This window comes from Oratosquilla oratoria, chromosome 8, assembly GCF_046742065.1.
Source record: "Oratosquilla oratoria isolate Oo_2021 chromosome 8, ASM4674206v1, whole genome shotgun sequence".
NCBI lineage: Eukaryota > Metazoa > Arthropoda > Malacostraca > Stomatopoda > Squillidae > Oratosquilla > Oratosquilla oratoria.
The window spans coordinates 17131550-17144547 of record NC_134784.1 but is presented as its reverse complement, the minus strand read 5'-3'; the positions used below and the strand labels follow the sequence as shown (position 1 = coordinate 17144547).

The window sequence follows — 12998 nt, the reverse complement described above, 5'->3', positions numbered from 1 at the left end:
GAAACTAGACAGTTCTTGAAACAACAGTTTGTCGTCTGCTAATGATAATATTTTTGGCCTATATATTACACCTACATTCATTTTTTGTCCATTTGTTTGGGTTAATTCTACCCACAAACTATCATATGCATCCTGTTTTACTTTCTCTAAAACACAGGCATGGGCATTGCTTTTAATGTCTAACAGAACATCTCCACCTTTTTTATGGTTTCTATCCAGATGAAAGTGTTTAAATCCCGCAATATTAAATCAAGCTTCAAACTCTTTACCATTTAACCACGTCTTGGTTATTCCTATTACAGGTAAACGTCGACTTACGATGGCATTAGGTTTCGATAGATCCATCGTAAGACGATTTCATCGTAAGTCGATCCCCAATTTGTGTATCACTGTTCCGTGGTCACTGTACCTAGCCTACCTGTATATTAACCACCAGAGATACTGAATATAGCCTATCAAACAGGTACAGTAGTTTATTTAATTATTTCTATCCTTTTTACCATATTCAAACACTATAATATGTATTTTCAGTACGGCTTAAATCTCGCGGGCAGCAGCCAATGCCAGCCGTACGACGTGTCGTAATAATACTCGCATCATAAAATATAGTCACCGCTTATATCGATCGTTCTCTCTTTCACCCGCGAATTTTGAAAACCACAGAGAATGGGATTCAGTGCATATTTGAGAGAATGTAAAAACACAGGGGCGACTACAATAAATATAATCAAGACGCCGATATGGCAGCCTTGCGAATCCACTTGCTCCTCATGACGCCTACGTGTGCGGCACCGTATGGAAGGAGTTAAATATATCATATCGTCGTCATCGTAAAGTCGAACAATCGTAAGTCGCGGCCATCGTAAGTCGACGTTTACCTGTATATCGAGATTTTCATTTTTGACATATGCCTGTATTTCTTGAAATTTATTCCTAATACTACGAACATTAAAATACATGGTATTAAGAAACTCGTGATTATTTCTTTTTGACAGGTTTTGTATTTCAACATGATGCCTTACATTATAATTTTGTTCTTTATTGACACATTACTCTATAATGACATTTGGTCCTTCACTGACATTCAATGCCTCATGGACATTTGCCCCATCACGGACATCTGGTCCCTCTCAGTCATTTCATCTCTTGTGTGCACTTTGCCCAACTACGTCATCACATTCCACACCAGCCACCCATTGTTCGCTGATATTCTGTCCTCCACTGACATTATATCTTACCATGATATTTGTCCTCTACTTTCATTGTATATCGTGATATTTTTTCCTCCCCTATCATTATATCCCATTGTGATATTTTGTCCTCCACTATCAATATATCCCATAGTGACATTTTGTCCTTTGACATTACACCCTAGTGTAATATTTTGTCCTCTCCTGACATTATATCCTAAAATGATATTTTGTCCTACACTGACATATTGCTCTACATTATTACTATACCCTACTCTGTTTTCCCCAATACACTCCATTTTTCCTTCCCTTTGAGTTCCTACCCCAAAAAAGGAACTAGTTCATTACAAACTCTCACAATGAGGTTTGTAAGAACATCTTTGCCTCTGCGAGTAAGGTGGATCCCTTCAGAAGCATAAAGGTCATGACACCTGGAAAAGAGATACCAAGGATCAAGAAAGTGGTATCCCAGTTGCGTGCACAATCGTGATATCCTCTCATTGATTCCTATGGCTCTACTGTTGTTGTTGTCGTTCCCTAGACTGTCTGTCTGAGCAGTCCCGTCTCCCCAAGGAATGCCACAGCCGAAATTGGGTTTTCCCACAAATCCTTTATAGAGTGTATGTTGTGTTGTTTGCATGCATGATTGTATATAATGCTGTCTTCCATTATGCGTTGTATGGTATGGGGTGAAGTGTTACATCCTGGGCAGCTGTTCACAATGCGGTCATCCAGCCTCTTCTGGTAGCTTAGAAGTGCTGGGTGGTGGCCGCACCGCAGTCTGGCCAGGTGGACTCTGTCCTTTTGTGGGAGAGAGGATTCAGAAGGGTGGATATCAGGGGGTCTGGCATGCAGCAGTGTGTTAATGGAACGGTGAGTGATATGATTATGAATATGTTTCCGGAGGCTGGTATTTGGTGGTTGTGGAGGAAGAGAAGAGAGTATCTGTGTGTGATAAAGGTCTTTGGGTGTTGTTTTAATGTTTCTTGGTGTGTGTGGGTGTTCTGCTATGTAGTGTAGCGGGTGTGATGTGTTTGTGGTGGCTGCAGCAAGTGTTTGTGTGCCTCTCATGTCGAGGTGGTCCTTGACTTTGAGGACTTTTGTTTCATGGTGTAAATGGTCTGTAGGTGTTGTATTTGTGCAGCCTGTAATTGTTTTTAGGGCTTTGTTTTGTATGATTTGAAGGGTGTTGTGGTGTGTCTCACTGAGATTAGGAGCCCATGCAGGACTCGCATAATTCATCACTGAGCGTAAGCATTGTTTGTATATTGTTATATTAGTTTCTTTGTTTTGTCCAAATGTTGTTCCAGTGATTGACTTAAGTGCGTTAAGTCTAGGTGTGCATTTGTTTTTTATGTTTGTGATGTGTTGTTTGAAAGACATGGATGTATCGTTACACCAAGAATTTTCGGTGTGTTTGTGTGCGGTATTAGAGTGTTGTTGATGTAGAGATGAGGTATGTATTTGTGTTCTTTTGTCCAGTTGGTGAGAAGTGTTGCTGTAGATTTGGTTGGAGCTATTTTGAGTCTGTGATGAACCATGTGTTGAGTGTATCAAGGTATGGCTGGATTATTTCTGCAGCTTTGTCTGTGTTACAATGTGTGCATGTGATTGTTATGTCGTCTGCGTAGGAAGAGATTTGTATTTCTGAGGTGTCTGGTGTGGGTAAGTCATGCATGTATAGATTAAAGAGCGTGGGGGATAGAACTGAGCCCTGTGGTACTCCATTCTTAATGTTTCTGATGTGCGATGATTGGCCATTATATGACACGTAAGCATTCCTACCTGCCAGATAATTGGCCAGCTATCTTTTGATGTTATTGTGCATGTCTGTGTTATATATTATATTTGTTAGGTTGTGGCAGGGGATAGCATCAAAAGCTTTACTAATGTCTAATGTTATAAGAAGTGTTCTGTGGTGGGGCCTATCTGAATTGATGCCATCTAAAATTCTTTGTGTGAGGTTTATCAGAAGAGTGTTTGTGGAGTGTAGTGGCTGAAAACCGTGTTGTGAGTCAGCAAGGGGAATATGTGGTGTGACAAGTTTAAGTATTAGGCGTTCAATGACTTTAGAGGGGGTGCAGAGAAGTGTGATTGGGCAGTGCAATGTTGGGATTGTTGGGTCTTTGTTCGGTTTTGGAATGGTGATTATTTTACCATGCTTCCAGATGTCGGGTATAGTGTTGTGTGAATAGCTGTAGTTTGCAATGTTTGTGAGTGCGTGTATACCTTGTGGTCCAATGTGTTTTAGGTGGATGTTGCTTATGTTATCAGGGCCACAGGCAGATGAGTGCTTGAGATTATGTATTATGTGTTTTGTCTGACTGTCTATGAAGGATGTATAGCCTGAGTCTGTGGGAAAGTCTTTCCTACATCGAATAGTGCGTCAGTTGTCAGGGTGAGAAGTGAGATGGTTTGTCTGTGCAAAATGATTTATGAGTGTGTTTGCTTGTTGTCTGTTTGAGGGTAGATTGTCTGTTGTTGTGATTATTGCTGCATGAGAGCGTGTTGTGTTACTGTTGGATAGTGTAATGCTGTTGAGTATTTTGTACAATTTGCTGGTGTTTGTTTTGTGATCAAGTGTATTGGTAAAGTTTTGCCAATTTTGTGTTTTTTGTTCGTGTATTTTATTGGCAATCACAGTGTTTAGTGTTTGTATTCGGTCTGCTATGTTTTGAGGGATAGGTGTGGGGGTATTGTGTTTAAGTGTGTCTCGTTGTCTGATGAGGCCTTGGATTTCTGGTGTGAAGTTGGGGTTGTGTGATTTTCGGTTGCCTCTAGGGAGGTATCTCTTGTCTACGTTTTGTATGATTGTATTAAAAGTGTGCACAGCATTGTTTATGTTTGTGATTGGTGTACTGTTAAGTGTTTCAAATTTTGTTCTGTCTCTTTAGTAAAAGCTTCCCAGTTAGCTCTCTTGTAATTGGTGTATGTGTGTCTGTGGCCAACTGGGGTGCATCTTGTTTTGGTAGTGATGATGATTGGAAGGTGGTCAGAACCAAGGGTTCCGACCACTCTCCATGATGTTGTTGGGGTTAGGCAGGGGGAGCAGAAGGTGATATCAGGAGAGGAGGGAGTGTAGAGGGCTTGGTGTGGGATGTGTATGATTATGTCTGTTGTTCATGATAGTCAATGAGTCAAACTGAGTCTGTATATCAAGCCCTCTGTCTGTGTCAGGGTTGTCGACATACCAGGCAGACAACTTGGTGTTGAAGTCACCACCCATGATCAGGTTGGGGATTGAGGCTAGTTGGCTAAATTGAGGCCTGAAGGTGTTTGGAACTGTGGGGGATGATTGGGGGGGAATGTACATGTTAACTATTGTCAGTGTTGATTTGTTGCCTGTGCAGATTCGAATGGACTGGATTTCTGTAGTGTTATCTGTGGTAGGGAGGAGAATTTTGGTTGTGGCACTTGTGTCCACAAAACAGATGGAGTGGTGGATGAGGGTGATGAGTCCACCGCCATTGCCGTCGGTCCGGTCTTGTCTGATGGTGGTGTAATTATGAAATGATGGTGTTTTGTGTGAGTGTCTTAGTTTTGTTTCTTGTATGATTGCAATGTGTATGTTGTGTTGTTTAAGAAAGTGTTCGAGTTCATGTTTTTTTGTGTTAATACTGTCAATGTTGTGTTGTAATATGTTGATGTTGTGTGTTCTGTATGTGTTGTATGTTGCCATTTGGGGTTGAGGTTGGGGTGTTAACGGGGAGGGTATAGGATCTGGGTTAGAGGGGGGGAAAGGAGAGATTGGGGACAAAGGAAGGGGAGTAATGATTGGGGATAAGGGCAAAGGGAAATTGGGAGTGGGTAAGGGTGCTGGCTGTGGTTGGGGAGGTGGGAGTGGGGTTACTGGAGGGCAGGTAGAACATGTCCAAGTGTTTTACCTAGTTGTATTTACCTAGTTGTATTTTGCGGGAAGGGGAGCTATGCTCGTGTTGTCCCGCCTTTGTATCTTGCAGTGTCTAGTTTGTTTTTAAACTCATGAATGGTTTTTGCGCATACTATTTCATTGTCCAGTTTGTTCCAAGTGTCCAAAACTCTATGAGGAAAACTGTTTTTCTTCAGTTCTCTTCTATAGCTATGTTTTTTTATTTTCTTTCCATGTCCTCTTGTGTTTCTTTTGTCCCAGTTAAGTAAGTTCTCACTATCGAGTACCTCTGTGCCTTTCATGATTCTGTAGATGGTCAATAGGTCACCTCTCTCTCTTCTTTGCTCCAGTGTCGGTAACTCCAGTTTAGCCAATCTCTCTTCGTATGATAGGTTTGCAAGTGCAGGTGCCATTTTTGTAGCTGCTCTTTGGATTCTTTCTATTTTCTTTATATTCTTTTTGGTACTGGGGGACCACAATGTCGCTGCATACTCTAATCTAGGCCTTATCAATGTAACCAATATTTTTTTCATCATGTCTTCGTCCAAGTATGTAAACGCCACTTTTATTGATCTTAGCAAGTTGTAAGTCTCCCCGACAATTTTGTTAATCTGTATATCATAGGACAAGTCGTTCGTGATAATTACTCCCAAATCTTTTTCGGATCCTACTTTCTTTACTTCTTTGGTTCCAATTGTATATTTTCCTGATATTCTGTTTTTGCTTTTTCCAAACTCCATTATGCTACACTTCTTAGTATTAAAGTCCACTTCCCATTTCTGACTCCAGTTCCATACCCTATTTAGGTCTTCTTGCAGTGCTTCACAGTCCTCATCAGTTTCTATTTTCCTTAGCAGTTTGGCGTCATCGGCAAAGAAGCTCATGTAGCAGTTCACGTCCTCATCCATGTCATTCATATAGATAGCAAACATTATTGGTGCCAGCACAGATCCTTGCGGTACTCCACTGATCACCTCTTTCCAGTCTGAATATTTTTCTCTGAGCACTACTCTCATCTTTCTACCAGTCAGAAAGTCCTCTATCCATTTTAGTAGGTTTCCCTGTATTCCTCCTATGTGTTCCAGTTTTTTTAGTAGTTTTCTGTGTGGTACTTTGTCAAAGGCTTGTGTCAAAGGTTTGTGTATTGGTTTGTGTCAGCAAGTGTTGTACAAGTGAGGTGGGCCCAGTTTTTGCACATGTTGCACTGAACTGAGCCCTTTGTCTGTCTGCTCGAAGTAATGGGTTTTGAGCATGTTGGGCATGTGTATTTTGTGGTGGGCCCAGGATTGCTCTATACATCTCCGGCTAAAAATAGAAGAAGAGGGGTGATTGCCAGAAAATCACCCCTCAGTGCAGAAAAAATGTAACATTGCATGTTGAGAAAAAGGATTGTGGTACTCCCCAAGGCAGGCGTAGCTCCTCTTGGGGATCGGTGCCACCTGCGTAGAGCCGATGGCCAGGGCTGGTTGCTGCCGTTTGGCCCCCAACTCTTGGGGTTGGGGGGTGGTCCCATGACGTAGACGCTGCGGCTCCAGGACCTGGCTCTACTGTTCCAACACGTGCCAGTGTAGATCCTCGGAAGGATCCCACAGACTACATGACGACTCCCATGCTCCTTCATCTCCCCAAGAAGGAACTTGTAATTCCGAACAAGTTCCTCTGATCTCACCCTACCCACATCATTACTTCCCGTATGAACAATCATAACCCTGTTTGTCCACCTTTGCTCCCAGATGGTCTGAGTACAATCAGCGATCCCACGGCCTGGTTTACATACAAGCTTGCAATGTCATTTAGTCTTCTGCTGCAGGATGTCATCATAGCCTCGCACCATGGAGTCCCCCACCACCAAGAACTCCTGATTTTCGGCCACCTCGTCTTCCAGCAGAGCAAAAAATGATTGGCTAGAGCCAGCACTTGCTCCACAGGGGACCCACTTACCGAACGCGGGCTCGACAAACAGGACCCCATGGAGTGCCACTTGCTCACAGCAGTGTCAGAAGTACAAGAGGTGGAACGCTCTTTGGGCTGCGGGGAAGATTCACTCTTCTCACAGAGCGCACTCTTGAGAAGACGAATTTCCTCCTCACACTTCCTGAGACGGTCCTCCAGGTTCACACAACCTTCACAAGCCATTTTGCTCCTCCTTCGGCAATACAAATGGCAAAGAGAAAATATAAAACAACAAAAGAAAACAAAAGCAGTCACTAAATACTTATACTATTACTCTTACCATTAGAGTACTGTTTTGGTTCTAAATTACTAGAACACTACACTTTATCTTATACCTGTAACTGTATAGCACTATACATATAGAATTACAAATACACAACATAATCACTAGTCACTATTTGAAGATATAAACTTCACAAGAAGTAATAAACTTAACACGAGGTATTTGCTAGCTGGTGTCTCAACAGATGACGAGTTCTCAAGCTGAGGTCACAGAGCAGACTGAGCTGAGGTCTTTGGATCCATTCCCAGATATCTATTTCTCATGACACTTTTCATTTCCCAAAGATATCTACTTGCTTCCCTCACTCAATAATTTACCTACACACCCACTCCTACATTCCCTGCTACATGTGACTTTTAATACTTAAAACTATCCACTTCCTGTAACCTCTCTCCTTTAAGATTTACTCCAACCTTTCTACCACCCTCACCTCATATACTATCGCCAGATATTACAACTTGTAAAGCTGTCTTGCATTCCCAGACCCAGCTCAAACAGGTAATGTCCTTCTTGCCTTGAAAGGTGGCCTGAACTAGGCAGTAGGCTAAATGAGGTAATTGACACATGCGGTGGTTGTCCCCTAAAGTTCACTCAAAACCTTCCACTCTTCTTTTTGCTAATCTCTTTGTGAATAGCAATACAACTGCAAATAAATAAATAAATTATGTACATTTTACACTTTACAATCAATAAATGAATTGCTACCTTGAGTTTCACTAGGTGGAAAACCTGCAGCCCCACAGTGGTTGGTAACAGTCCTTGGAACTTCCCACAGATATCTCTGGAAAGACACTTTGAACTGTTGCTTGTTTTGTATCAGTGTGAAACTGTTTCAATGTTACCAGCTCAAATTTGTAGGGAGAAGAGAATAGTCACCAGTTGGCAGTTATCCATAATTTCATTCTGCTCATTTTGAAAAGCTCGGGGAAAATTGTAAAGATCCAATTAATTGTAAAGGTGGTGAAGAGCCTATCTCATGAGGCACATAGCTGCAGCCAAAGCTGGACTGTTGGGGCAGGCAAAAATCATGGCTGGGAATCAGAGAACAGAGAGGTATTTGAACTTACATATTAATGAATGCAAGACCAGCATGCTTCTGATTATGCTACCTCTCCTCACCATCCCACTCCCATGAATTGGGAAGTAAGAAACCCCTGGTAGGGTAAGCCATGTCAGTTGCAGCAAGTCACTGGGTTTTTAAGGCTGATGTTTGGGTCACTTCCCTGCCTGGCCAAGGCTGTCTGGAGCCAACAGAAAAAGCACATAGCGGATCCCAGGAATTGAACTCATGACCACCTGGTCATGAATTTGACATGGTATCTACTGGGCTACTCTGCAGCTCTGATTATGCTACCTGCACATATAAAAAAGCACCTAAAGATAATAGTTATTCTGTCTTTATGAAAAAGCAGGATCCTTTACTTGAAGGCAATTTTGACAGGCCAATCAATGAGTGGAAGCCTGCAGCCCCACAATGGTTGGCAACAGTCCTTGGAACCTCGCACAGATGATCTCTCTGGGAAAGGAGAAATGTTCTTTGGGTCCCATCTCATACTCTACAATTTATCATACCTAAGTTCCCATTTGTTCTGTATCTTTAATTTACAATTATTATATTTAGTTCTGAATTCATGTAATATTCAAAGCTTGGGCTGTATCACCTAAGTTATTCTGAGTATTTATGCATCTCTATGAACAACTATTTCTTCAGATCCTTTACACATTTCACCGGCTGAAAGTGGTAGGGAAGGATAGGAGCTATTAGTTGTCATCTCTACATGTGTGAAAAAGTGTAAGAAATATAGTTGAAGCTGATAGAAAGAGGTGAGGAGGTTCAAAGGTTTTGAAAATGGGAAGCAGTTTTGCTGTCCATCTTGCATGACCACCACATACAGGTACCTGTCACTGGCTCCATGGCAAACTTCCCCATGAATGTAATCATAACATTAATTTAGTGCAGCAAGAAAGTAATTACTATTCATACCTTCTCACCACCTTTCCTTTTCTTGGCAAGAACCTGGCTCGTGGAGAAGGAGAGAGGACTCAGGGGATGACTGTCCAAGGGATAGAGCAGTGGTGACACGTTAGCAAAATGTTGTTTCTGTGAAGACATACACCTCAGTTGAGATGATCTTGTGGCATTTTGTAAGATGATGTTGACTGAATTCAACCATTTTCCCCTGTAATGAACAGTAAATTACATATTCATGAGCTATTGCAGTCTACAGTTTACAGCAATGACAAAGGACACGTGGGGAAATGGGAGAAGTTGAGAGGCATAAAACCAGATTGAGTGGAAGGAGGATGGCTGAAATCAAAAGTAACAATGAAAGAGGTGTCTTAAGATTTGCCAGGGATGATCAGTCTTTTCTTGGGGTGGTTTAATGGGAAAAATCCTTTTTATGTATTATGGTATTTCTGGAACAGACTTCATCAGCTACAACCACATTTGGAGGTAAATCTAATTATGTTAGTTGTTGTTGCTCCCTAGACTGTCTAGCTGGGCAGTCCTGCCTCCCTGAGGAATACCATGGCTGGAACGTGGTTTTCCAACAAATCCTTTATTGAGTGTATATTGTTTTGTTGGCATGTGTGATTGTGTACAATGCAGTCTTCCATAATGTGTTAGTATAGGGTGAAGTGTTGCATTCTGGACAGTTATCTGGGATGTAGTCATCCAGCCTCTTCTGGTAGCTTACAGGGGCTGGATGGTGGCTACACTGCAGTCTGGCCAGGTGGACTCCATCCTTTTGTGGGAGAGGGGATTAAGAGGGCTGGGTATTAGGGGGTCTGGCATACAGCAATGTAGTGTCTTCCAGTTTGTTGACAGAGCAGTGAGTGACATGATTATGGATATACTTCTAGAGGCTGGTGTCTGGTGGTTGTGGAGGAAGAGAAGAGAGTATTTGTATGTGATATGGATATTTGGGTATTGTTTTCATGTGGTGTGTGTGGGTGTTCTGCTATGACTAGTGTATTTACCTAGTTGTATTTTAGGGAAGGGGAGCTACACTCGTGGTGTCCCGCCTTTGTATATCACAGTGTCTAGTTTGCTCTTAAACTCATGAATGGTTTTTGTGCACACTATTTCATTGTTCAGTTTGTTCCAAGTGTCCACCACTCTATATGGAAAACTGTTTTTCTTCAGATCTCTTCTGTAGCTATGTTTTTTTTTATTTTCTTTCCATGTCCTCTTGTGCTTCTCGTCCCTGTTTAACAAGTCCTCTCTATCGAGTATTTCTGTGCCTTTCATGATTCTATAGATGGTCAGTAGGTCACCTCTCTCTCTTCTTTGCTCCAGAGTCGGTAACTCCAGTTTAGCCCATGTCTTCTCATATGAAAAGTTTTGCAAGTGCGGGTGCCATTTTTGTTGCTGCTCTCTGGATTCTTTCTATTTTCTTTATATTCTCTTTGGTACTGGGTGACCACAATGTTGCTGCATATTCTATTCTAGGCCTTATCAGTGTGACCAATATTTTCTTAATCATTTCTTTGTCCAAATATGTAAATGCCACTTTTATTGATCTTAGCAAGTTGTAGGATTCTCTGATAATTTTGTTTATCTGTTTGAAATAGGACAAGTCGTTTGAGATAATTGCCCCCAAATCTTTTTTGGATCTCTCCTTCTTTACCTCCTTGGTTCCAATTTTATATTGTCCTGATATTCTGTTTTTGTTTTTTCCAAACTCCATTATGCTATACTTCTTAATATTGAAGTCCACTTCCCATTTCTGACTCCATTTCCACACCTTATTCAGGTCTTCCTGCAGTGATTCACAATCCTTTTCAGATTTTACTTTCCTTAGTTTGGCATCGTCTGCAAAGAAGCTCATGTAACATTTCACATCATCATCCATGTCATTCACATAAATAGCGAACATTATTGGAGCCAATACAGATCCTTGCAGTACTCCACTGATCACTTCTTTCCAACCTGAATATTTTTCTCTAAGCACTACTCTCATCTTTCTACCAATCAGGAAATCCTCCATCCATTTTAGTAGGTTCCCTTGTATCCCTCCTATATGTTCCAGTTTTTTTAATAATTTTTTTGTGTGGTACTTTGTCAAAAGCTTTTTGTAAGTCCAGGAAGGCACAATCAGCCCATCCATTCCTTTCCTGCACTATGTCTATTAATCTTGAGTAGAAACATATTAAGTTTGTGGTACATGATCTTCCTTGTCTGAACTCAAATTGTCTTGGGTTTATTATATTGTTGTCTTCCAGGTGTTTTACCCATCTATTCTTGATGATTTTCTCACATATTTTGGCTATAGTGCTTGCTAGTGAGACTGGCCTATAGTTAGTTGGTTCTTCGGTTCTTCCTTGTTTCCTTCTTTATATACTGGTACAATGTTAGCATTTTTCTAGTCTTTTGGTATTTTTCCTTCTTTGAGTGAGCAATTTATTATGTTATGTTTTTTGTCAGTTAGTGTATTGGGTGTGATGTGTTTGTGCCTCTCATGTCAAGGTGACACTTGACTTTGAGGACTTTTGTTTCATGGTGTAAATCAGTGGTTCTAACTGTTTTACTAACATGACTCCTCTAAGAATTTGGCCTTCTCTCCACACCTTTATATATATGAATAAAATTTCCTCCTAGATTATAAAGTAAAATATATGGTCTTAGTCTTTTTACTGAGTATGAATAAAAAAAAAAAAAAAAAAAAAAAAAAAATCATAAGGTAATACCTCAATATTTTCCCACTATTTGATCATACTCTCTTTAAAACAATAGCATATAGTGAAATTCTTGCTTTTTCCCAAGGGCTTGTGCCCCCCTTAGAAATTACAGATAGCCCCCCAGGGAGGCACATTCCCCACCAAGTTAAGAATCACTTGTGTAAATGGTCTGTTAGGTGTTGTGTTTGTGTAACTTGTAATCATCTTTAGGGCTTTGTTTTGTATGTTGTTTTTTGTAGGTAGTTGGCAGCACTGTACATCAGTTATTGCAGAATGCAAGCATAAGCAAATTTGCAACATCTGTATGTTAGTTGTATCTATTTACCTAGTTGTATTATACAGGGAGTTATGCTTGTAGTGACCCATCTTTGTATCTTTCAGCATCTAGTTTGTTCTTAAATTCTTGGATGGTTTTTGCACACACTGTTGCTTCATCCAATCTGTTCCAGACATCCACCACTCTGTATGAGAAACTATTTTTTTTTTTTTCAGATCTCTTATATAACTATCCTTTTTGGATTTCTTTTTATGTCCTCTTGTTTTTCTTTTATCCCACTTTAACAAATCTTCTCTGTTGAGGACTTCCATTCCTTTCATGATTCTGTAAATGGCCAGTAGATCTCTTCTTTCTCTTCTTAGTTCCAGGCTTGGTAGTTCCAGTTTGGACAGTCTCTGTTTGTATGTCAATTATGAAAATGCTGGTGCCATCTTTGTCAATGCTCTTTGGATTCTTTCTAATTTCTTTATATTCTTTTTTTGTGCTGGGTGTCCATTGTGTCACAGCATACTCCAATCTTGGTCTTATCAGTGTGACTAATATTCTCTTTACCATTACCTCATCCAAGTAGTTGAAGGCCACCTTTATTGATCTTAGTAAATTGTAGGTTTCTCCGACTATCTTGTCAATATGCTTGTCTGTTGATATGGCTTTGTTAATAATTACTCTTAGGTCCTATTCTGAGCTGACTGTTTTTACTTCCTTTGCACCAATTCTATATTGTCCTGGTATTCTATTTTTACT

The 12998-nt window shown here is 40.7% G+C and overlaps 1 protein-coding gene across 1 annotated transcript in view; it reads right to left on the bottom strand.

The window, feature by feature from the left end:
* Positions 1-12998, bottom strand: part of mIF2 (mitochondrial translation initiation factor 2) — a 195012-nt gene that overhangs the window by 168809 nt on the left and 13205 nt on the right. Inside the window, exon 2 of the mRNA XM_076188967.1 lies at positions 9279-9474. Within this exon, the coding sequence (XP_076045082.1) occupies positions 9279-9474 (196 nt within the window). The remainder of the gene's footprint in view (positions 1-9278; positions 9475-12998) is intronic.